Here is a 23,858-nt window from a genome sequence, read left to right as displayed (position 1 = left end):
TGCAGCTGAGGCCAGAACTAGAATCCATGATAAAGGGGGCGGTGCAGCAGACATTAAAAAAAGTACATAAAGAACTGCAAGCCCAGAATCAGCGTATTACACAAACAGAGAAACGTATATCAGACATTGAAGACGATTGTGCTGCACAAGCTAAGAAAGTAGATAAAGTCCTTACAGAAAACAAAGAATTGCATGCAAAAGTACAAGATCTGAAGAATCGCTCCAGACGCAGTAACCTAAGGCTGGTGGGACTACCGGAATCCGTCACAGCAGATATGCTTCACAAGATATGCTCAGAAGATATACCGAGTGCTCTGGGGATCCCCTCGCCGTTTAAAGTGGAAAGAGTGCATAGAGTAGGCCCCCCAAAAGATGCAGATCAAAAAACTAAGCCAAGGGTGACCATGATCAAGTACCTGGATTATGCTGACAAAACAGCCATTTTGCGTGCTTACAGACAGAACAACCAAAAGCTAGAATACCAGGGGACAGCACTAAGACTGTTTAATGATTTCTCATTAGAGGTATCAAAACTAAGGCAAAAATTAAACGCTGCATGCAGTGAATGCGTGCAAAGGAGCTGGAAATTTACATTGCTGTACCCAGCCACTCTAAAGGTCACTGATGACACAGGCACCACTCATATATTGAAAACGCCGCAAGAAGCTGAATCCTTGTTCCTAGGCAAAGATACGGCTGTAATCGCTGCTAACAGACCAACTCATCAATCGAACGGCACAGGATGAAAGTAAAAGAGACTTAAAACGGGCACTGACCACCCAGTTGTAAACGCCCCTTTGTGTATGGCAGAATTAGAAATGGACCTTGAACTTGATTTCAACGCAGTAGCCCCGCAACAAAGATTGTTTACACATCGAGCTAGCAAATCGCTATCTTAGGCTTGACTGATACTAATTATACCTTACAAGAAGTTTCACTGACAGGATGCTCCGCAGATAGCTATCCTCCACCAGGGAAGAAGTGGAGTCACCTAACAGGATTACAAGAGTTATTACGGCCAATGTTACGATGCCGGGTCTCGCCTGGCACGGCCATGTAAAGTATATAATGTTTCACAGCATGTTTGGGGTTTGTTTGGGGGTAAGTTTAGTTCAGGGGGGGGGGGGGGGGTTTGTCACTGTTTCTCCTATAATAAGTCATATAGTCTTAAAAGGTATGTTCTGAAAAGATACACATCTCGTACCAAGTCATCATGGTAGTTAAAGTTTGTACGTGGAACATGAAAGGGCTTAGAACACCACGAAAAAGGTCAATGGTGCTTCGTCACCTAAAGAAATTACGAACAGAGGTGGCACTCCTTCAGGAGACACACCTGGCTCAAGAACATTTCAAATTTCTAAAACGATACTGGGTGGGACAAATTTATGGATCCCCATCAAATGGCAGGAAGGCAGGGGTTGTAATATTACTGAACAAAGGGTTATAATATTACTGAACAAATCTTTAAGATTTGACCTAGATGAAATTAAACATGATGACAATGGGAGATGGGTATCAATAAGGGGTAAGCTGCAGGGGGAAAGCATTCAAATTGTAAACATGTACGGCCCAAATGAAGATAACAGTAAATGCCTTTTAGAAGTGCAAAATGTACTTATGGTCTCTCCCACTCTGAGCTGGATTGTAGGGGGGGATTTTAACACAATAATGGATGCTACAGAGGATAGAACCTCAAATGCCAAACTAGCCTCTGCATACCAAAAGAAAATAGAAAATGTATGCACCTTTGTAAAAGAAACACGATTAACAGACGTCTGGAGGTTATTACACCCATATGAGAGGCAATACTCTTTCTATTCAATACCGCATGACATGTGGACACGCCTAGACTTTATATTACTGTCAGCCCCAATGCTAAATAAAATAGTATCAGTAGAAATACTAGATATGGTAATTTCTGATCATAGCCCGGTCCAGCTAGAGATGAGAGAGGCCATACCAAGAGGATCAGACATTATTTGGCGCTTCCCCACTTACCTATATGGAGATGACAACTTTGCAGCAATGGTACGCCAGTGGTGGCTAGAATATAGTGAGGATAATAAAATACATATGTCAAATCCAATTCTATATTGGGAGGCAGCTAAACCAGTCCTGAGAGGCAGAATTATGGCCTATGTGGGTGGGGGGGGGGGGGGAAGAGACAAACAATGGAACAGTACATGAACGCGGTAGGACAGGTCAGAGAGGCACACAAACAATATCTACAAAACCCTAGCACAGACAATCGCCAGCAATGGCTTAAAGCTAAAGCAGATGTTGATAGATTGATGAAAATCAAAGAGGACATGACACAAACCTTCACTGACCTGAAATATCGTAGACACGGAAATAAAGTAGGCAGACTCCTCAGTAACATCATAAAAGCCGAACGGCCCCAAACGCACATTTCAGCCATAAAAGACGCGACAGGTCTCATACTAAATGACCCGCAAAACATCAATGCATGCTTACAGAAATTCTATGTCAAGCTATATGCAGACAACCCAGATAGAGAGGACGCAAACAAAACTGACAACATCCTAAATGACATTGTACTACCAAAGCTGTCAGAGGCAGACCTAGACTATCTCAACGCAGACATCACCCAAGCGGAAATTAGTGACATCATTAAACATTTAGCAAACAACAAGTCCCCAGGCCCAGATGGCCTCTCGGCAGAATTTTTCAAACTGTTGTGTACAGATATACTCCAAGCTTTGCAGGTGCTGTTTAATGAGATACAAAAAAAAAGGAACGCTACCTCCCACCGCCCAGACGGCATATATAAAGTTGCTCCCTAAGCCAGGCAAAGATCCCACACTCCCCGAGTCCTACAGACCCATTTCCTTGATGAATCAAGATATTAAAATCCTAAATAAAATCATAGCAAAACGATTAGCAGAAATAATGCACAAGCTAGTCAGTCCCTCACAGTCAGGCTTCATTAGGCATAGATCTGCAGCCATGAACATTAGGAAGGTTCTTACAGTTTTAGACTATGCAAAGTCATACCCAGCCACATGTCGGAACCATGCCATATTATTACTAGATGCCGAAAAAGCATTTGACAATGTGCGCTGGGTATGGCTGCTTAAAGTCCTTGAGAGGATGAACTTCTCAGGATCCATCATTAACCTAATAAAAGCTATGCATGTGAATCCTAAAGCCCATATTTATACTCCCGGATTCATATCTCCCAGTTTTTCCTTAACTAAGGGAACACGACAAGGGTGCCCCCTTTCACCTTTACTGTTTGACTTAGCACTGGAACCACTACTGAGATTACTGAGTAAAAACATTAGAGGAATACAGGTAGGAAACATGTCAGTGAGCCAGGCAGCCTTCGCAGATGATATCCTACTCTTCCTGGCCCACCAGAAAGAAGATCTCCCCAAAGTCTTTCAAATAATCCACCACATTGAACAACAAAGTGGTTTTCGTATAAACAAAAGCAAAAGTGAACTACTATTTCTGACTACTGGGAGTGACTCACTAAAAGTTGCACAAGAGCAAGGAGTGGCAATTAAAACCCAGGTGAGATATCTAGGGATAAAATTGACGAGAGATCCTAACTCCCTATATGCCCTCAATTACGTCCCACTCTTTGATAGCATAAAACAGCAGCTGCAAAGATGGACAAACGATACCACTTTTATTAAAACATAAAGATACAAAAGAAATGGATAGAGTATTTTCAAAATTTATATGGGCAGTACGTAAACCACGAATATCACTGGCCAAGCTAAAACTACCGAAGGACTGGGCAGGCTTGGGCCTCCCAGCCCTACAATTATATAACTTAGCGTGTCTGTTTAGGCATATAAGAGACTGGATGATGAGAACTAATATCTACTCAAACATCCAGCTGGAAGAAGCGTTCCTCGAGCCCTGGACCACAATGGCAATCTTACATACCCCATATAAAAACCTCCCGACACGACTCAGAAATAGCAGAACAATAATTGACACATGGGCTACTTGGAAGGCAACTAGAAAACTCTTCAAAAGACCTTACCATTTATCAAAGTACATGCCCCTGTGGGGACACCCAGGTTTTCCAGCCAGTATAGAGCACAGGGGGTTCTTAGAATGGGAGAAAAAAGGAATAACGAAATTGGGAAATCTATGGTCTTTTAAAAAAAAAACTGGTGGTTCCCATTCCAAGAGGTAAGAGCCTTATATGGGATTCCCAAACACCATTTCCTGTAGTACGCACAACTAAAATCCTTTGTTCATTCACAAACCCCTAACATTTTATCTATCATGAATGCGGATCCTTTTGACTGCTTCCTTCAACCACAAGGAGGAAAAAGAACACTTGCTGATATTCACCACAACCTCCAAGCTTTAGAGCTGGAATCTTTGGCTAGAAATAATTTTAAAAGCTGGCTTAAAGACATAGATGTAGGAGATATAAGCACTGCTATCATAGAAGGAAATAGACTAGTAAGGTCCCTAGTGTTGAGTGAAAATTGGAGGGAATCCCACTATAAATTAATCCATCGAGCGAAGTACGCCTTCAATATAAAATACAGCAACCCACCACCTCATTACAATCCTGAGTGCCCTAAATGTGCAGCCCTGAAGGCTGACTTGTACCATTGTGTGTGGACCTGTAAGGTGATAAATGACTTTTGGAAAAAGGTGAAAGTATATGTACAACAAATCTGCAATATACCCATTGAGCTATCTCCCCAACTATGTTTATTTAACTATGCAACAGACACACACCAGGATCCAAGTGGGGGAAAACCCCAGCCCATCTCAAAATTGGCCCATCTCATATTAATCACAGCGCGAAAAGTGATCTACAACAAGTGAATATACCCTAGTACCCCTACAACCTGGGACCATAAAGAGGAGTTGCTACACTTATTCAACCTGGACAACCTAGAGACAAAGCAACATAAAGAAAGATCTACCAAAAAGTTCTTCTCAATCTGGGAGAAATTTATCTTAGCCACATTTACACAACAAGAAATCAGAGACATAATGGATCCGTATAAATACACGGCCTGGTACGCACTAAGGGACCTACAAGGAAACTTGGGATAGCTTAAAGTGTGATCTGATCAGGACAATGAGTAACAAGCAAGTGAATCTGTCCCTCTTGGCGATACGAGTGAATTATAAATACATAAGAAGAATGACTCGGTTACATACTAACCAACCTAGGGGTATGGAAAAACAGTGACAAAAGGGAGGGAGGCGGGGGGGGGGGGGTCTATGGGGGGGATGAGCCTTAGGGGTAGAGGGTTTCTCGAGTAGATGCGGCCGCGATGCTCCTTATCAATCGAGCCGCTGATGCGGCTCGATTGATAAGATCCGACAGGACGGATCTCCGCACCGCCGATTCCCTGCTCGATCCCCGCAAGGGGACAATGGCAGGGAATCGTGCAGGAGATAAGCGGCGCCGGCGGGGACGAGCGGGCACGAGCGGGGAATCGAATGCGGCGCACGCGCGGCGAGCGGGGACGCGCAACAGGCTGCCGATCGCCACAACATCTCCCCAACATCTCCCCGTGTAGACGGGGCTTTAGAGTGCAACAGCAACTCTTCTTGGCAACCGACTGAGGACTCAGAAAAATTCTTGGTAAACAAAGACTTACCTAAAATGAGTACTCCTGTACTTTGAAATGTTTAATGCATACATAAATGCTGTACTAATGTTCAGTAATTTAAAATGTTGTAATCATTTGGAAAGTTAGCTTGAAAAACAAATAAAACATTGTTTTTAAAAAAAAAAACAAAGCATCTAGTTTATCATCTAAATATCCAAGATGCAAATAAATATCGAAAATCCTAGCAGAATAAATAGTATAGGCAAAGTATTAGCAGATGAAACGTTAAGCAAGCTAAATACAGTAAATCCCAGAAGTGAATTTGTACAAATGAACCTGTAAATGATCAGTGTGAGAACATAAGAAAACACAAATGGAGTGCAAAAAGTGTCTCTGCGCTTCACCCCAGCATCAAACTGCACAGGTTGCCCGCTAGACGTGTCACCTAGTACGCGTGGAACGCAAGGTGTGAATTCCACACGTATTGGGTGATGCGTCTGGCGGGTGGAGCGCTGTGATGTCCTTGCGTTCCACACTTACTAGGTGACGCATCTAAAGGGTGACCTGCACAGTTTGATGCTGGGGTGAAGCGCAGAGGCGCTTTTTGCGTCCCAGCAGCGGCGGTCTTGCTTGCATCAATGGCAACACACTTCACAGTATTGGTGTTTTCTTCTTTTCTCACACTGATCATATACAGGTTTGTTTTTACAAATTCACTTCTGGGATTTACTGTATTTAGCTTGCTTAACGTTTCATCTGCTAATACTTTGCCTATACTATTCATTCCGCTATAATTTTCACTATTTATCTGCATCTTGGATATGTAGATGATAATCAAACTAGATGCTTTGGGTTTTAATTATTTTGGATTGATTAATTGATGGTTGATTGATTGACTCAATTGATATGGCCTGATGCATATTCAGCTAGTTAGGTCAGGTTCGGGAGGGGCTCTAGTCCCACTCTCCATTTTCTGGAACAGTCTATAAATTTGGTGCCAGTGGCCTGTACCCTCGATCCCCTGATGACGCTAGATTGCGAAACCATCGGGAAGGAGACAGGTGGCACCTTGAAACTGCCCTATGTTGTTGACCAAGACACGTGTGCAACTTTTGTCTGGGTTTCCATGTCCTGGGCCCATATGTAAGTTTTCCATTTTAATACCTATGCTTTTATCTATTCGCTTTTTAATAAACAGTTTACACTTATAATTGCTGTTTGTTTGTTTTATACGCTATCATCCTGATCACCATTCCCGGGCTGACGGACTGCTGGACCAGTGGATCGCTGGTGGATTGCTGCTGATTTCTTCTGTAGATAGCTCTGTTTAACAGACTGGATTATGTACTTCACAAAAACCAACATTGTAGCTGTACTGTTGGGTAATCTGATCTTACAGAAACCATGTATTAGCATTATTTTTTTTGCAGCCATGTTGAATTTTAATTGCACCCTAATGGTGCACGTGGGGGCCAACAAGCATACAGTTCAGCCTCCCATCTGAAAGACGCCTTAGTGAAGAACACCACCAATTTAAATATTCAACAACAGTTTTGCTTCCTTCCTATTTCCCATCTATAGAGAACATAATTGTCCATATATTCCAATGGAAAATGCATTATGAAGCCAATGACATTGATCTCAACCCTGAGCACACAAATAGCCAATGTATGGACAATGGACTCTAGGAAGGAATCAGGAAATACAACAACAACAAAACAACAACAACACAGAACATTCATATCGCGCTTTTCTCCTGGCGGACTAAAAGGGCCAGAGCTGCAGCCACTAGGACACGCTCTATAGGCAGTAGCAGTGTTAGGGAGACTTGCCCAAGACCTCCAAATGAATAGTTGCTGGCTTACTGAACAGGCAGAGCAGAGATTCGAATCCAGGTCTCCTGTGTCAGAGGCAGAGCCCTTAACCATTACACCATCCATACCACTTGCAGCAGACCTCTAAAAGTCCTGAAGATAGGGAGTGACTTAAAATCGCCTGAAAACAGGTACAGAGAGCTGTAACAACCCACCAGGCATGCCACCTCACCATCAGAAGTAGGAGCTGGAGTTTGGCTTCAAGTGGACCCGAACCCTTGCACGGGACAGAAAGAAAGCAAAGAGTAATGTACCCTGTATGTATTAAGAGAGTTTAGCCTGTCTAATTCCCCCTCATCTGTGACTAATCTCCATTGTAGTTTAAACTCTCAGCTGTGTCAGCTCAGGACTCTCTGCTGCCATGGCAGAGCAGCTAATGTGTAAACACAGGATGTTAACCCTTTGTCTGCTTCCGTGAAAACAGGAAGTAGACACATTGCAGATTTGTATCAGCTGTAACAAAATAAATGTTTTTCTTTAAAGGTTATAATGCTGTTGTGCATCTTTTCGAATAGATAGGTCTGCTTTAAATGTATTTTGGCCAATTTCTTGTTTTCTAAGCTCAAGGCTGGGTTACATATCTTGTAGTCAAGTCCATGCAGTAACTACCTGGAAAAAGGCATTCCCACCATTTAGTGAATACCACTGAGCCTTGTGTAAAGGCATTAACCTGACACCCTGCCATTTATGTAGCCTGAGAATTATGCACAGACAAGGTGAAGGCAGGCGCTGCCAGGTTAAACTTGTGCACCAGTAAATGTTTCACAATGTGCAAATGATTTGATTATTCAGTCCAGCTTATACTCTATAACTTAATTTAAAAAATGCAAATAACTCTTGATAGAATAATTCAGTGTAATATCAGGCCCTTTTCTCATTAAATGCGGAGGCTACTTAAGATGTGGAAAAGCAATTATAACTAAGTCAAGGGGAAAGAAAAAAACCTTTAGAAAAGAATAGCAAATGTGAGTAGACTGCGCTCATAATGAGATTCAGGGATGCAGCTTGTTCTACGAAAACTTATTTTTTTTCCCAGACAATTCCCTGCCGAACGTAGTGATTAACCCAGCCAGTGCTGGAGGGCTGCCGAGAGCCACTGCATGCCTTGCTAGCTTATTTCTGCTAATACCAATGTCCAAATTCTATTACAGCATGAGTGACATACAGTATAATGATGAATCCAGGCTCTCTAGGTGCAAAATAGAAATTGCTACTTAACCTTGGCAAGATTGAAGCATGTGAAACACAACTGTGCATATTACTGCCTGAAATTATGTCATGTGTGTGTCAGTTATGGAACAAGACAACTAATCTGAAGGATCAATAGTCTGTGTATTTGGTGAGGTAGAATATAACTGTGATATATACTGACAGTACTGTCTGAGTTAACACTGTGCACACTTGGCTGGCCATGGTACATTGGCTTCTGGCCCACAGGGATTAGATGCCGCCGTAGTTGGCAGGACAAAGTTGAGGATGACGAAGTTGTTCTGAGCTAAATTTTCTCAGGAAGTATCACAAATCCTCTCTATATGCCTAGCTATTGGCGTAACTACAATTCATGGGAACCCCCAGCAAAACATTGATAAGGCCCCCCAAAGTTCACACCCCTTCACTTGCCTCCCCTTGGTGCCTTTCATGGCCTAGGTGCCCATCTCACAAGGGCCATAAAACAAGTGTGGCCATCATGATCTTCACACCCATAACAAGTGTAGCCATAAAAACACCTGATCTGAAGTATAGTCCCCGTATCAGAGGACCTCCTGGATTCTTCTGTTTGACGTATATGGTGGACCTCCTGGATTCTTCCGTATCAGAGGAAGGTTAGTAGTTGGGTCCCCCACTGCTCTGGGCCCCCCTGCACTTGCAGGGGTTGCTCTCATGTAGTTACGCCCCTGCGCCTAGCCCTTACAACCATACCATCCTTTATGTCTGTTTTACGGGGGAGCTAAAGGCGGTGAATTCAATACTTTTCATCTGCTGTCTTGCACTAGTCAGGCATTTGTTAGCGCTCCGTAACGGTGGTGGACAAACACCCCCACCATCAGTCACACCTGAGCGCTGTCGCAGCCATGTTCAGACGCAACATGTTGTGGTTCTCAGTCGTTGGGTAACGCTACCGCTGACATTCAGCTGCATTTTAATTGTACCCAAATGTCGCTCGTGGCCCAACAAGCGTGCAGTTCAGCCTCCCATCTGAAAGAGGAATAACAGTAATCTTAACCCCTTAATCACCATAAGCACCATTCAGTTACCATATAGCTATAACACCACTTCAGGTTATTGACAGAAAGGTGCTTGGTTTTGGTGCTGGCATTTTTCAGTTATACCGCAAAAATGTCAGGCACGGACAACTATGTATGCTGAATATTGGTTAGGATAATGGTTATGGTTAAGCATAGATTAACATGGTTAGGAGGAAGGGTATGTTAAATTTAGTTGTTAGAAATCGAAGGTTAAGGTTAGGAGTCAGGAAGAAGTTTTGTTGGGAGGGGCAGTTAGGGTTTGACATGAGTAAGATGCTAACAGTAAGGGGGTGGTTAGGGTTAGGCATAAGGAAAGGGCAAACTTCAGTGGAGGCATAAAAGCTGGTTGCTGGAAAGAAGATTTACCAATAAAGGTTAGAGTTAGGCAGTAGGTGAGGGTAGACCTGCAATCCCGGAAATAAAAGCATTGCAAAGCTGATATAGTAGAGTATTAATAAGCACATTTTACTGGTACTCTGACTTTCTGCTTCTCCCTCTGCCAACAGGCCTCAGTGTGGCCATGGCTTCTACTTCTACCTTCATCACCTATACAGGGGGGGGGGGGGGAACCTATACCTAGCTAACCTATACTGGCTGCATCTATACCTAGCTACCTATACTGAAGGCACCTATACCTAGCTACCTATACTGGTGGCACCTATACCTAGCTAACCTATACTGGCGGCACCTATTCCTAGTTGCCCTATACTGGGAGCACCTATAGCTATCTGTACTGGGGCACCTACGACTGGCTACCTATACTGGGGACACCTACGCCTGGCTACCTATACTGGGAGCACCCATACCTGACTATATACTGGGGGTGTTCGTGAGTCCATGGGGGGGAAGGGGGGCACAATTTTTACACCCTCACCCTGGGCGCAATTTAGCCTACAAACTGCCTTGCCCCTAAACGTCTGTTATCTATCGAAGTCCATCCAATCAATATTGTCAGGTGCCCAAATCACTTTGGAGCTATAATCCCTGTGCCTTAATGATTCTTGCTTCATCTAATCATAGCGGGTACAGTGGGATGCGAAAGTTTGGGCAACCTTGTTAATCGTCATGATTATCCTGTATAAATCGTTGGTTGTTATGATAAATCATTGGTTGTTATCAACAATCCAGCTTGATCTTGGAATAAGGTGCTGTGGACTGATGAAACTAAAATTTAGTTATTTGGGCATAACAAGGGGCGTTATGCATGGAGGAAAAATAACACAGCATTCCATGAAAAACACCGGCTTCCTACAGTAAAATATGGTGGTGGTTCCATCATGCTGTAGAGCTGTGTGGCCAGTGTAGGCACTGGGAATCTTTATAAAGTTGAGGGATGCATGGATTCCACTCAGTATTAGCGGATTCTGGAGACCAATGTACAGGAGTCAGTGACAACATTGAAGCTGCGCCAGGGTTAGATCTTTTAACAAGACAATAACCCTAAACACTGCTCAAAATCCACTAAGGTATTCATGCAGAGGAACAAGTACAACGTTCTGGAATGGCCATCTCAGTCTCCAGACCTGAATATCATTGAAAATCTGTGGTGTGAGTCCAAAATACCTTCAACCAGAATCCAGACTCTCATTGAAACCTACAGGAAGAGGCTGTAATTTCTGCAACAGAAGGATCTACTAAATATTGATTTCATTTCATTTTTCTGGTGCCCAAATGTATGCACCTGCCTAATTTTGTTGAAACAATTATTGCACACTTTCTGTAAATCTAATAAACTTCATTTCACTTCTCAAATATCACTGTGTGTGTCTCCTATAAGATATATTTAACTGACATTTTTTATCGTAATAACCAACGATTTATACAGAAAAATCATGACGATTAACAAGGTTGCTCAAACTTTCACATCCCACTGTAAATTAGGACCGAATCACTTTACATGTAGCACGGCATGCTGTACAGAATGGACTCACTGTTTGAATATAACTGTTCTTACTTCTCTGGTGAAGCACGGTGCTCTGACACCTACTGCTGGAAGCATTTTTGGGAACAATTTATTGGTTTTGCCATTTATCTTCATGATTGAGATCTACCCTGCACCACACTGCAATGGGAATGACTGTGTTGCATTACAATGTACAGAGTATAGTGTGAAAAACTGTAAAATCCTGCAAGGCAAGGACTGATATGGATAGCTCTGTGTACTCTGCAGGCAAATACATTGCTCAGATTAGCACTGAGAGCAAGGTGACTGTGAAATCTCTACTGACATTTTTAAAGTAAAGCTCCTGTCTCAACATATTTTAGTTTTAAGTCGTTATTGCCATATGAGTCCTTGTTGGGTAGAAGCTATATAACTGGAGGAGAAATTGGTGTAAACTGGTTCAACAGACATCTGTCATTTTATTTTTATAAAACGTGAGGGTTTTGGAACATTTCTGGTCTGTCATCAGATAGGAAACCACCTGTGCTTCCTGTACATCCAAGGGTGACTTTACAATCAGCACCAGGATATAAGTGAACTGTGTTTATAAGGTAGGATTGTATTTAGCAGTCATGTGTGCTGCTTGAAGCATTCTTGGGTGATGACAAATGCCAGGTTAAAGGAGAAATCATGTCGGCCAGGAACTGTACTTGCATGCAGAATGGACAGATGGAAGCAATGCTGGCTGTAAATCGAGGTTCCACTGAGAGAGTCTTCAGGCCTGGTTCACACTGGGGTGCTTTTTTGCAGCATTTCAGTGATTTCCTGATTGCAGGTGGTTTTCTAATTTGCATAAATGCCAAGCGCGCTGCATGTCTGATTCCCATTCGCCTGAATGGGAGCCACACAATGCAGTCACTAAAAAAATCGCACTGCAAATCGCAATCACTAGTCAATTGTAATTTTGGGTGTGAACCAAGTTCCAGTGTGTATGTGTGTATTTATGTGTGTGAGTGTGTGGTGCGGGGTGTAATTAACCAGTTATGGACCGGGCTAATTGAAAGGTCCTGTTTGGGACCTGTTCCAGGGCGTAGATTTCAATCGCCGCAGTGCAAACTCCCGCCACTACCGCTGATCACGCCACTGCAGCCCACTCGCTCTGCCATCACTATGACAGTTGAGCTCCATGAGCAGGTCAGGAGCCGATTTCATTGGCTCCTGACCTTGTGATCAACTGTGACTGGCTCACAGAGCTCTGCTGTCATAGCGACGGCAGAGCAAGTGGGCTACAGCAACGGGAGAACAACGCGATCAGCGGTAGGTCCGTGCAGCGCGACATCAGCAAGCTCTGTTTTTTTACCCAGAAGTCTCTGGCCCTGAAATGGTTCATAAATCATTCAAATAAGGAACAGAATATTTTAGTGCTCTGGCTGACGAGGGATATTTTCTGCTGGTTACGTCAGTCCAGTTTTACTAAACAAGCATCTTACTGACTACCCGCCGGGTCAGTAAACGTCAGTATGTAGGCTTTGGATAATCTGATATGCTATGTATGTTTGACTATCATTGCAATACTGAAATTGTTCATATATAACATGTCACCTTTTAATATTCTGTAATCCTTGCATATTATTGAACTGAACTCATTGTATCTGTTGTTGAGTTGATATTTTATCTTCAATAAAATCTTTAATGATGAAAAAAATAAGGAACAGAAAACATTGTATTTTGGTACATGCTGCCTTTGTGATGTGTTGCTCATAGCACAGGTCCTCAAGTCCCTATTGGTAAATACAGACCTGCCAATTGGAGCGAAAACAGGAAAACACAACCTTTATTTTAATTCTTTCCTACTGTATGCAAAATGACTACATATCTGTATGCATACTACTCATCAATGCATTGTAGGCATAAAACAAGCATCAAACCCTCACAGTGATCTTATTCGAGTATGTTTTTAGACGATCCACTCAGAAATACACTTTTTATCACACTGTACACTCTGGCTTTTAGCAGTACCTTAGCTACACAGCCAGTGTTGTTGAATGTTGCTAAGGAGAAATAAAGAAAACACTTGAATGGAGAGGAGATGTTGGCATGGTAAATCATTTCACTGTACTCTTATCGGAGACTGGAAAAATTATTATCTATTTAGCCATATGTTACTGTGAACCAGCAGCAAACAAAAAGGCCACTATGTGAGTCAAAAGTGAAGAGAAAATAAATAACCTGTGTAACACTAAACACTCCCACACCAGCCTGAGGATCAAAGCAGCGCTGCGAGGGGGAGCCAGGTGAGGCAAGCACAGGTTAGGGAGGTGGGGAACATGAGAAGCTTGTACTATGGATAAGAGAGTGACACAACAAAAAAAGAGAAAAGATAAAGATTTTTTTGAACTTGTAACAAGAGTTTGAAAGATTAAGAGTAGCTATATTTCATGTCAAACTTGTTAAACTTCAGAGAGCGACAATGACGGAATAATATTTCTTGAGGGGTGAATTAAGTAAAGAATGCTAAAACTAACACCAGAGGAGCCATCTATACAAAGTAACAGCTTACTGACGTTTCTGTCACTCAGTACAAAAGTAAATACCAGGAGAACGCAGACATTCTGCCCATGCTACTTCCATGGAACTACAAGGAGCAGCATTTCAGGACGAGGTAGATTGTCCACGTTTTAATCTTTCAGTACTGGAGAAAATTCAATGCAGTTTTATAAAACGTGATAAAGACGGACTGTTTTTCATACTCTTCTACCCCTATGCATCTAACCTTTTCCTCCAAATACTAACCTAACCTTTCACCTGAACCTACCCTATAACCTTACACTCCTTAAAGGATGCCTGTAACTACACAAAAAACACTTACCGTATTTTTCGGACCATAAGACGCACTTTTTCTCCCCCCAAGATGGGGGGAAAAAGTCACTGCGTCTTATGGTCCAAATGCAACAATTTTGGCTGCGTGTCTGCCCCATTCTAAGTCTCTGCCTTATGTCCCCGTCTTCTTTCCCATTTGCCCCATCTGCTGTGTGAGTCCATGTGTGTTCAGGTGACCCCTGTCTTCTGTCCTGTGTCCGCCCTGCCTCGTGTCCTGGTGCGTCCCCCGTCAGCTGTCCCGTGTCCGCCGCCCCCTCCGCTTTCCCCGCGTGGGTCGCTAGGCAACTGGTCAGGCTGTAGCTTACCACATAACGGGGCCATGAGTAGCGGTGAACCTTCATAGGGAAGCCGCTCGGGGGTCCGTGCACGCAAGCCGAAGTCTCTCTGCCTTCACTTCCGCGTACGTCACTAACGCGGAAGTGAAGGCAGAGAGACTTCGGCTTGCGTGCACGGACCCCCGAGCGGCTTCCCTATGAAGGTTCACCGCTACTCATGGCCCCGTTATGTGGTAAGCTACAGCCTGACCAGTTGCCTAGCGACCCACGCTGGGAAAGCGGAGGGGGCGGGCGGACACAGGACAGAAGAGGGGACGCACCAGGACACGGGACAGCTGACGGGGGACGTACCAGGACACGAGGCAGCTGGCGGTGGACACAGGACAGAAGACAATGAAGGTTCACCGCTACTCATCACTGCAATGTGGCCCGTTATGTGCTATGCTACCGCCTGTAGGTCCGCTGGGATGCGGTGGGATACTCTGCAACTTTCTCCCAATCGGTGTGGGCTGTGCTTCAGTATGGGCTGCGATCGCTGCAGCTGTGGGGATCCGGATGGCTTCTCCCTCCTTCCAGCTCCCAGGTACAATCTTTCCCTCACTCCTGAAGGTTACCCCAGCGGCCATATGTTTGCACTTGACGACAGGACAATGACGTGCTGGGGGGACAGGGGAGGAGTGTCATGTGCAGGGAGAGGGCAGCATCACATGGTGAGGGGACCAGGGACAGACACAGGACAGGGGTGTCATGTGCTGTTTGGGGGGCAGAGTCTCATGCACTGGGGAGACATATCATGGGGTGAGGGGATGAGGGACATACAGGGCAGGGGTGTCGTTCGCTGTGTGTGGGGCGGGGGTGGGGGGGGGTAGGGTGTCATGATGGGGGACAGGGTTGTCATGAGCTAGAGGGACAGGGGTACCATGTGCTGGGAGGACATGGTGTTGTGTGCTGGAGGTGCCAAGGGACATGTGTGTCATGTGCTGGGGGGGAAGGGTGTTATGTGTTGGGATGGACAGAGATGTCATATGCTGTGGGAACAGAGGTGTCATGTGCTGAGGGGATAGGGGTGTGTTGTGCTAAGAGGACAGGTGCTGTATTTACAGGGAAAGAGAACGTGTGTACCATTTCAGTGTTTGATGCCACTACACACAGGACTCAAGAAAGGAGACTGGGGGCGTATATGAGGACACAAGGGGCTCATATAAGGATACAAGGGAGGCACAAAAGTTATAAGGGGGACACAGGGACATAATAATTGGGGGGGAGAAGATGCTCAAGATGCCCCTGCACCATGGACGCACCAGGTTTAGTATATTATTTTTTTCCCCTGGTTTTTGTCCTTTAAACCTAGGTGCGTCTTATGGTCCGGAGCGTCTTATGGTCCGAAAAATACGGTAGATACATAACCCCAGCATGGTAAGCCTCTGGATAGTACAGAGGCTTCCCCAGTCTTCCCCGATACACAGAAGGAAGTGCGGCTGCTAAGATGAAGAGGGTCCTGGCTAGCAGTGGAGGGGTCACGGTGGATCGGGGAAGCCCTTGAACGTTCAGAGGGTTCCCCCTACGGATGTATGAAACTTTTTTTTTTAAGTTACAGATGTATTTTAAAAGATCCATAATCTTAACCTGTCTCCTGCTCCATAGTTAACCCTTATCTGACCTGACACTTTTACCGCTCTGAAAACCCTATGCAAACACTAACCTGATACTACTAACAAAGGCCTACAGCCGAACACTAAAGGCTGCCATACACTGGTTGATTGCCACCAGATAGATCCCTCTGTGATCGAATCTGATCAAAGAGGGATCTATTGGCTGCCTACACTGCAAACAGATTTTGAATCGATTTCACTATGAAACCAATTCACAATCTGTGGAGCTGCCGCATCCGCCGAACCCCCCGTCGTCCCCCGCATACATTACCTGATCCAGGCGGCGCGAGTCCCCCTGGTCTCTGCTGTCTCTTCTCCGCTTTGGGCTCCAGCTTCACTTTACTTCCTGTCGGGGGAAGTTTAAACAGTAGAGTGACCGTGGGGGCAGCGTGGACACACGCCGGCGGAACAGGTAATGTATTGCCGCTAGCGTCGGTCGTCGGACATTCAAACGCCGCTATCGACGCACTTCTGACCTACCGGCGATCGAGCGAAATCTTCTGCACGGACAGATCGAAGGGAACGATCGATTTTGGACGGAAATCGATCGTTCGGTCAGCGTTTGTGCAACAATTTTACAGCAGATTCGATCACAGTGATCGAATCTGCTGTATATCGGCGGGAAAAGCATTAAGTGTATGGGCCCCTTAAGTGTGCCCCACCCCCCCTTCCTAGGACTAGTGATAATTACCGTAACTATCATTATAAGGAATTAAAGCACACTGTGCATGCACTTAAAATAAGTAACCATTCCATGCAGTGCCTTCTACATGTTGATTATGTCATCATGTCCCCTGGAGCAGACATTAATAGAGGGCAGTAAAAGCCTGTCTGCAGTATACAGACGTCGCACTGCACACACAATACAGTTCTTATAGAATAAAATCTTACAAACCTTGTATTCAAACACTATCTTTTCTAGCATTTAAAACCCCCATCCCCCAACCTTTTCCTCAAAGGGAACCCGGGGTGAGAGTGATATGGAGGCTGCCATATTGATTTCCTTGTAAATAATGCCAGTTGCCTGGCAGTCCTGTTGATCTTCTGGTATAAGTAGTGTCTGAATTAAAACCCTGGAATAAGCATATGGGTACCGGTAATCCAGTAAAAAAATCAGTCCGAGTCAGAGTACCTGATCTGCTGCATGCTTGCTCAGGGTCTATGGCTGAAATTATTAGAGACACAGGATCATCTGGACCTCCAGGAAATTGGTATTGTTTAAAAGGAAATAAATATGGCAGTCTTTATATACCTCTCACCTGGAGTTCCCTGTAAAATATAACTGTAGCGAGAGAGATATAGAGGCTGCCATCTGCCTCTAATACTTTAAGCCATAGATCCTGAACAAGCAAACAGCAGATCATATTCTGACATTATTGTCAGATCTGACAAGATTAGCTGCATGCTTGTTTATGGTGTTATTCAGACACTACTGCAGCCAAATAGATCAGCAGGGCTGCCAGACAACTGGTATTGTTTAAATGGAAATAAATATGGCAGCCTCCATATACTTCTCACTTCAGTTGTACTTTAGATCAGCTCAGTCTAATATGTCTCCTCCATGTATCAGCAACACAACCCCCTGCTTCTGACCTATTTTTTAGAAGTCACACCACTGCAGAGTAAGCATGACTCACACATTACCCAGTGAACATATATTTCATGTGAGGTGATGCCGCTTAACAATTACATCACCCCAATACAATGGATAGGTAAGCATCAGTTGACCAGAGAGGAGACTCCATGGGCTTGATTCACAAAAGAGTGCTAACTGTCAGCACGGCCGTTTTCGCGCGAATTTTCACATTGCGCGCGATCACGAATTTTCGCGCGGAACGATAACGTTTTTGCGCGCAAGCGCGAATTTAAGTGCGAAACCGTTATCGATTTTGCGGTAAAATTCGCGTTTGCGCGAAAACGGCCGTGCTAACAGTTAGCACTCTTTTGTGAATCAAGCCCCATATGTAGAATGGCAGCTGGCCAAGTGGTGGTGGTGGGGAGATGGGGATCTACATCGAAAAAGATGTCCTGCACATTATTGTTGTGAACTGGTAAGAGCCCTCCTATCACACTATGTGCAATCCCCGGTCACTGATTTTGGCCCTTATTTACCAAAACATCATCAAATGTTCTACACTTCCATTTGCAGCCTTTATGTTACCTCCAGTGGCCCTCATAATCCCACCACTCTTTTATCCTCCTCTCCAGCTTTGTAGAACCCCCATGTCACTTAACCCTTAACTACCCTTCCACCCAGTGATCTTTTACTTTCCTACCCAGCTATGTGCAGCCCCAATGCCACCCTCCTAGCCATCACCTACCAATCCACCCCTGATCAACCCTCCTACATTACTATTGGCAGACTCTATGTCATCTCCTCACATCCGTGTCTACTCACACACCCATCATCTATGTTCCTATGTGCTCTTGACTGTCATCCACCCACCCCTCATCTATACTTCTACCATGCTATGTGCAGCCCCAGTGTAACCTCCTGTCAACCTCCGTTCTCCCCCTTCTCATTATCAGTGCTCCTATGTGACTAGGTACAGGCCCAATGTCACCTCTATTGATCCACACCTACCCATCCACCCCTCATCTATCTTTCCACAACTCCCATATCACCTGTCCTGGTCCTTACTAACCCACGCACCACCTATTTATACTGCCCCATGAAGTTTCCAGATCCTCACCTAAACTATCTATTCCTCATCTAATTTTACATCATTTATGTCACTTCTTCTGACCCCCACCTACTCATCAGCTCTCCTAATATCCACTATCTCCATTTTGTGTCTCCTGCCTCCGACTCTGACCATATTTGCTTCCACTTCTTTCACCTATCTTTCTCACTCACATTCTATGCCACACTGTTCTAAATTCCCCTAACCACCACCCAAATTCTTTGCCCACCAACTTATCCTACAGTATAATCCTCAGTGTCTGCTTGCACAACCCAGTCCTACTGTCTGATCTGTGCTGTGCCCAACAGGCACATATTTACCAGTAAGTATTTAACACAGTATATTTTATGTGACTTCATGGTTGCTTAAAATACTTATTGAAAGACTTGAAAGTGATGGACCAAACAGTATCCATTGATCAAAAAAAACACAAGGGCAAACAAGAAAACCAGGAGCCAAAAGTGTGGTATGTTAAAAAAACAAAGTATATGGATTAGGCATACCTCCCAACCTTTAGAGATGAGAAAGAGGGACACTTAAGCCACTCCCCTGCCACACCCCTGATTACGCCCCACCACAACCCTAGTCACGCATACCATAAAGATTTCATAAGAAAAATATGTTGTTTTATAGCTCAAACCACACTGGTTCTTTCTATCCTGATTCATTTTCCTTTATAGTAACATTTTAAAATTAGTAATATATCAATTTAAAGGATGGGAATAAAGTTTTGAGTCAATCAAACACATTTTAGTAGAGAAATGTATATATTTACATAGAAAGAGGGACACCGTCCTGAAAGAGGGACAAATGAGGAGGAAAAAGGGACAGAGGGACAGAGCTCCCAAAGTGGGACTGTCCCTCCAAAAAAGGGACAGTTGGGAGCTATGGGATTAGGAGTAACACTCACAATTTTTGGGTTGCAAAAAACCTGCAACAACCAGGCTTTTGGATGCAATGCATCAGACTGCACTCCTCTGTATGTGGTGTGCAAGCTACATGATCAATCCATGACAATGTTATTTAGAAGAAAAAGAAATACTGAAAACATGGGCTACTTTATTAAGGTTGTAAGTAATATAATTTTATTAAACCACAGATCAACAATATAAAAACATTTAAAAGGTGTCAAATTACATCCAAACACCCTGTCAAACACATAACAGTATCTGAGGAAACAATAATGAGTGCCTCACCTCACAATAAGTATGAGCCCTGTATGCTGCATTGATGGATTCTACCAAGGTTCTGTTAAGAGCTCTGTATGGGGGATGAGAACCCAGGTCTCAGGATGGCTAACAACCTAAAGACCAATGCAAAAAAAGTACTACTGCATATGAGGATAAGAACCATACATGCAATAAAGTGCATATATAGTAAACCACAGTGGAAATAAATATGCTCATGAACACCATGATATAGTATATAAACGATGATGGAGCAAAGTTTGTAAATGGTCATAAGGAAAAAAGGGGTGGTATACATACTAAGAGCAGCACGGAATCTATGGTCAGAGGAGTTGAAGTACAGCAACCAGTCGGGGAAGAGAGAGGCACGAGAACACTCCACGCATGGTGTGGTGCATGTGACCACTTTGTCAGGAGCTTCTGACGAAGCATGCGCAGAAAAGCCGACTGAGACAGATTACCAAGACCGATACCAGGCGAACGGAGGGACTGGGGAGGACGATGTGAGGTGCATCGGTGCACATGGGGCTGGAGGAAGCCCCATGTAGCCCATCTCAGATACACTTTAAGGTAAGCTGGCACCTACATAGGATCACTTCTGTCTTCGTCCACATACAGCATCTCACAAAAGAAAGTAAACTTTTTACATTTTTTGTAAATATTTTATTTTGTTTTTAAGGGACCACATTGAAGATATGACACATTGATACAATGTAAAGCATTTCAGTGTACAGCTTGTAGAATTGTAGAACGGTGTAAATGTACTTACCCTTGAAAATAATTCAATGCACCGCCATTAAGGTCTGGCAACAAAAGTGAGTACACCCCTAAGTGAATAATGTCAAACTTCTGGCCAAAGTGTCAATATTTATTGTGTCCTCCATTATTTTCCAGCATCTCTTAACTCTCTTGAGCATGAAGTTCAGTAGAACTTCATAGGTTACCATTGGAATTCTCTTCCACTCGAAATGACAAAGCTGGTGGTTGTAAGAGACCTTGCATTTCTCCACCTTCCATTTGAGGATGCCCAACAGATGCTCAATAGGATTTAGATCTGAAAGAAGTCATGCTTGGCCAGTTCAACACCCATACTCTCCCACTACCATGCTCGACTGTAGGCAAGACACACTTGTCTTGTACGCCTCACCTGGTTGCCGCCTCACACACTTGTAACCCTCTGAGCCAAATAACTTTATTTTGATCTCATCAAACCACAATACATGGTTCCAGTAATTAACTTCCTTAAGGTGCGTGCACACGCTGGATTCATTGCAAATGACGGGTCGTCAGACCCACCCATGGGGCGGCCGTTCTGTCGACAGTTTGCCTGTGTGTACAGTCTGTTGGCAGGCTGATAAGGCTGGTTTTCACAGATCCGCTCGGTGGATCTGTCAAAACCAGCCTTATCAGCCTGCCCACAGACTATACACACAAACAAACTGTCGGCAGAACGGCTGCCCCACGGGCGGGTCTGACGACCCGTCGTTTGCGGGAATATGGCATGTGTACGCGCCTTTAGTATCCTTGTCTTCAGCAAACTGTTTGCAGGCTTTCTTGTGCCTTATCTTTAGAAGAGCCTTCCTTCTGGGATGACAGACATACAGACCAATTTGATGTAGTGAGCGGCCTATGATCTGAGCACTGGCAGGCTGACCCCCCCATCGTGTTAACTTCTGCCGCAATGCTGCCAGTGCTCATATGCCTTTTTGCAAAACACAACCTCTGGATATGATGATGAGCACGTGCACTCAACTTCTTCGGTGGACCTGTCCTGTTAAACCGCTGTATGGTCTTTTAAACAGCTAAGTTTCAGGGTGTTGGCAGTTTTTTTTAAAGCCTCGGCCATCTTTATGTAGAGCAACAATTCTTCTTTTAAAACCCTCAGAAAGTTAAATAAGGTGCCATTTACACTGTTATAAAGTGGGACAAAGCTAAAGCTGTGCCGGGGCTGGATCTTTCAACAACAACTCTAAACACTGCTCAAAATCCACTAAGGCATTCATGCAGAGGAACAAGTACACCATTCTGGAATGGCCATCTCAGTCCCTAGACCTGAACAGAATTGAAAATCTGTGGTGTGAGTTAAAGAGAGCTGTCCATGCATGTACCAGTGCGTTAGGGGACATCTCCTATTACCCTCTGTCACAATTTCGCCGCTCCCCGCCGCATTAAAAGTGGTTAAAAACAGTTTTAAAAAGTTTGTTTATAAACAAACAAAATGGCCACCAAAACAGGAAGTAGGTTGATGTACAGCATGTCCACACATAGAAAATACATCCATACACAAGCAGGCTGTATACACCCTTCCTTTTTAATCTCAAGAGATCATTTGTGTGCTTCTTTCCCCCTGCAGCTATCTTCCACTGAAGTGTCAGGCTGTTTCTTCCTGCAGAGTGCAGACAGCTGTGCCTGTATGTAATTCCTCAGTATGTGAAAGCCCAGCCAGCTCAGAGGACGATTTATCCAGCTTGTAAAAGATAATAGAGCAGAGAGAAGCTGCACTAATCTAAATAATACACAGGCAGTGTGCAGAGAGGGGCCTGGAGGTGGGAGATGCATCACAGAACCACAACACTGAAGAACTTGGCAGCCTTCCAGACACAGCCTGACAAGTCTGACAAGAGAGAGATAAGTTGATTTATTACAGAGATGGTGATAGTAGAACATGCTGCAGTAAGCCAGAACACATTAGAATAGCTTTTGGAACTTGTAGGATGATAAAAAACAGGATGCAATTTTTGTTACGGAGTCTCTTTAAGTATGAGGGTGCACACTCAGCCAAGCCAATATAAAGATTCGGGATATTTGGTCTCAGCATTTCAGATGGTGCCTAGAAGTACAGATTTTATAGTGTCTGCTTCAGAATGGACTGGAAATCTGATTCTATCATCTTTTCTTTGCTGGAGTGCAGAATTATGGTATAAAAGATAGCTTGCTACATTTGTCATATGCTTTATTGTTCTTACTTCTACGTCCCCAGAAGACTATTTAAATTTTACATTAGTACTGGGAAAATAATAACACAGCATTCAGACATTGTTCTGCTGACTCTTGCACAGTTCAGCAATATAATGTCCATAACATTCTTTCCAGTCAGTCACCAAAGATAAAATGAAAATTTTCATGAAGCCCAGGTTCTTAGTTAAATGTTCTCTGTAATGTCTTATTTGACACGAGTGAAATGAAACTACTGACAATGTCATAGTCATTTTGTATGTAAAACAAAGCTGTTGTTTGGGGTGTGGGAGTGCTTTGCCTGTGGGGACTCACCTTATATCCTGAGTAAGTCGATCCAAAGTGTGGATAAGAAGATCACCGTCATTCTTCATACTGTGCAGATGCTTCTCGTTTGATGTTATCTGTGGTGGGGGAAAAAAAAGCATGATGAATGCTCTTTTCTCTGTTACTTCACAGAAAGGCATGTGGAAGCAGTCACAACATGAGCCTAATAGCCAGGTAAACCATGCTATGTTAAAGGGCTTAAAGAGTAAGTGAATTTATCACATAAATATACTGTATATACAGTATTAACCACTTAAAGGATACCACAACTGACATGTGGCATAATGAGATAAACATGGGTATGTGTAGTGCCTAGCACACAAATAACTATG

General features: G+C 43.9%; 1 protein-coding gene across 3 annotated transcripts in view; it reads right to left on the bottom strand.

Moving 5' to 3' along the window:
* The window catches only part of ULK4 (unc-51 like kinase 4), an 892,004-nt gene that overhangs the window by 13,176 nt on the left and 854,970 nt on the right, over nucleotides 1-23,858 (bottom strand). For 2 of the 3 annotated variants that reach the window (XM_068236315.1, XM_068236317.1), the window contains one exon: nucleotides 23,515-23,603. The exons of the other annotated variant lie outside the window; for it this stretch is intronic. In XM_068236315.1, the coding sequence (XP_068092416.1) occupies nucleotides 23,515-23,603 (89 nt within the window). The remainder of the gene's footprint in view (nucleotides 1-23,514; nucleotides 23,604-23,858) is intronic. 3 annotated transcript variants of the gene reach the window in all.

Source organism: Hyperolius riggenbachi, chromosome 5 (genome assembly GCF_040937935.1).
Source record: "Hyperolius riggenbachi isolate aHypRig1 chromosome 5, aHypRig1.pri, whole genome shotgun sequence".
NCBI lineage: Eukaryota > Metazoa > Chordata > Amphibia > Anura > Hyperoliidae > Hyperolius > Hyperolius riggenbachi.
This window is presented reverse-complemented; position numbering and strand designations above follow the sequence as displayed.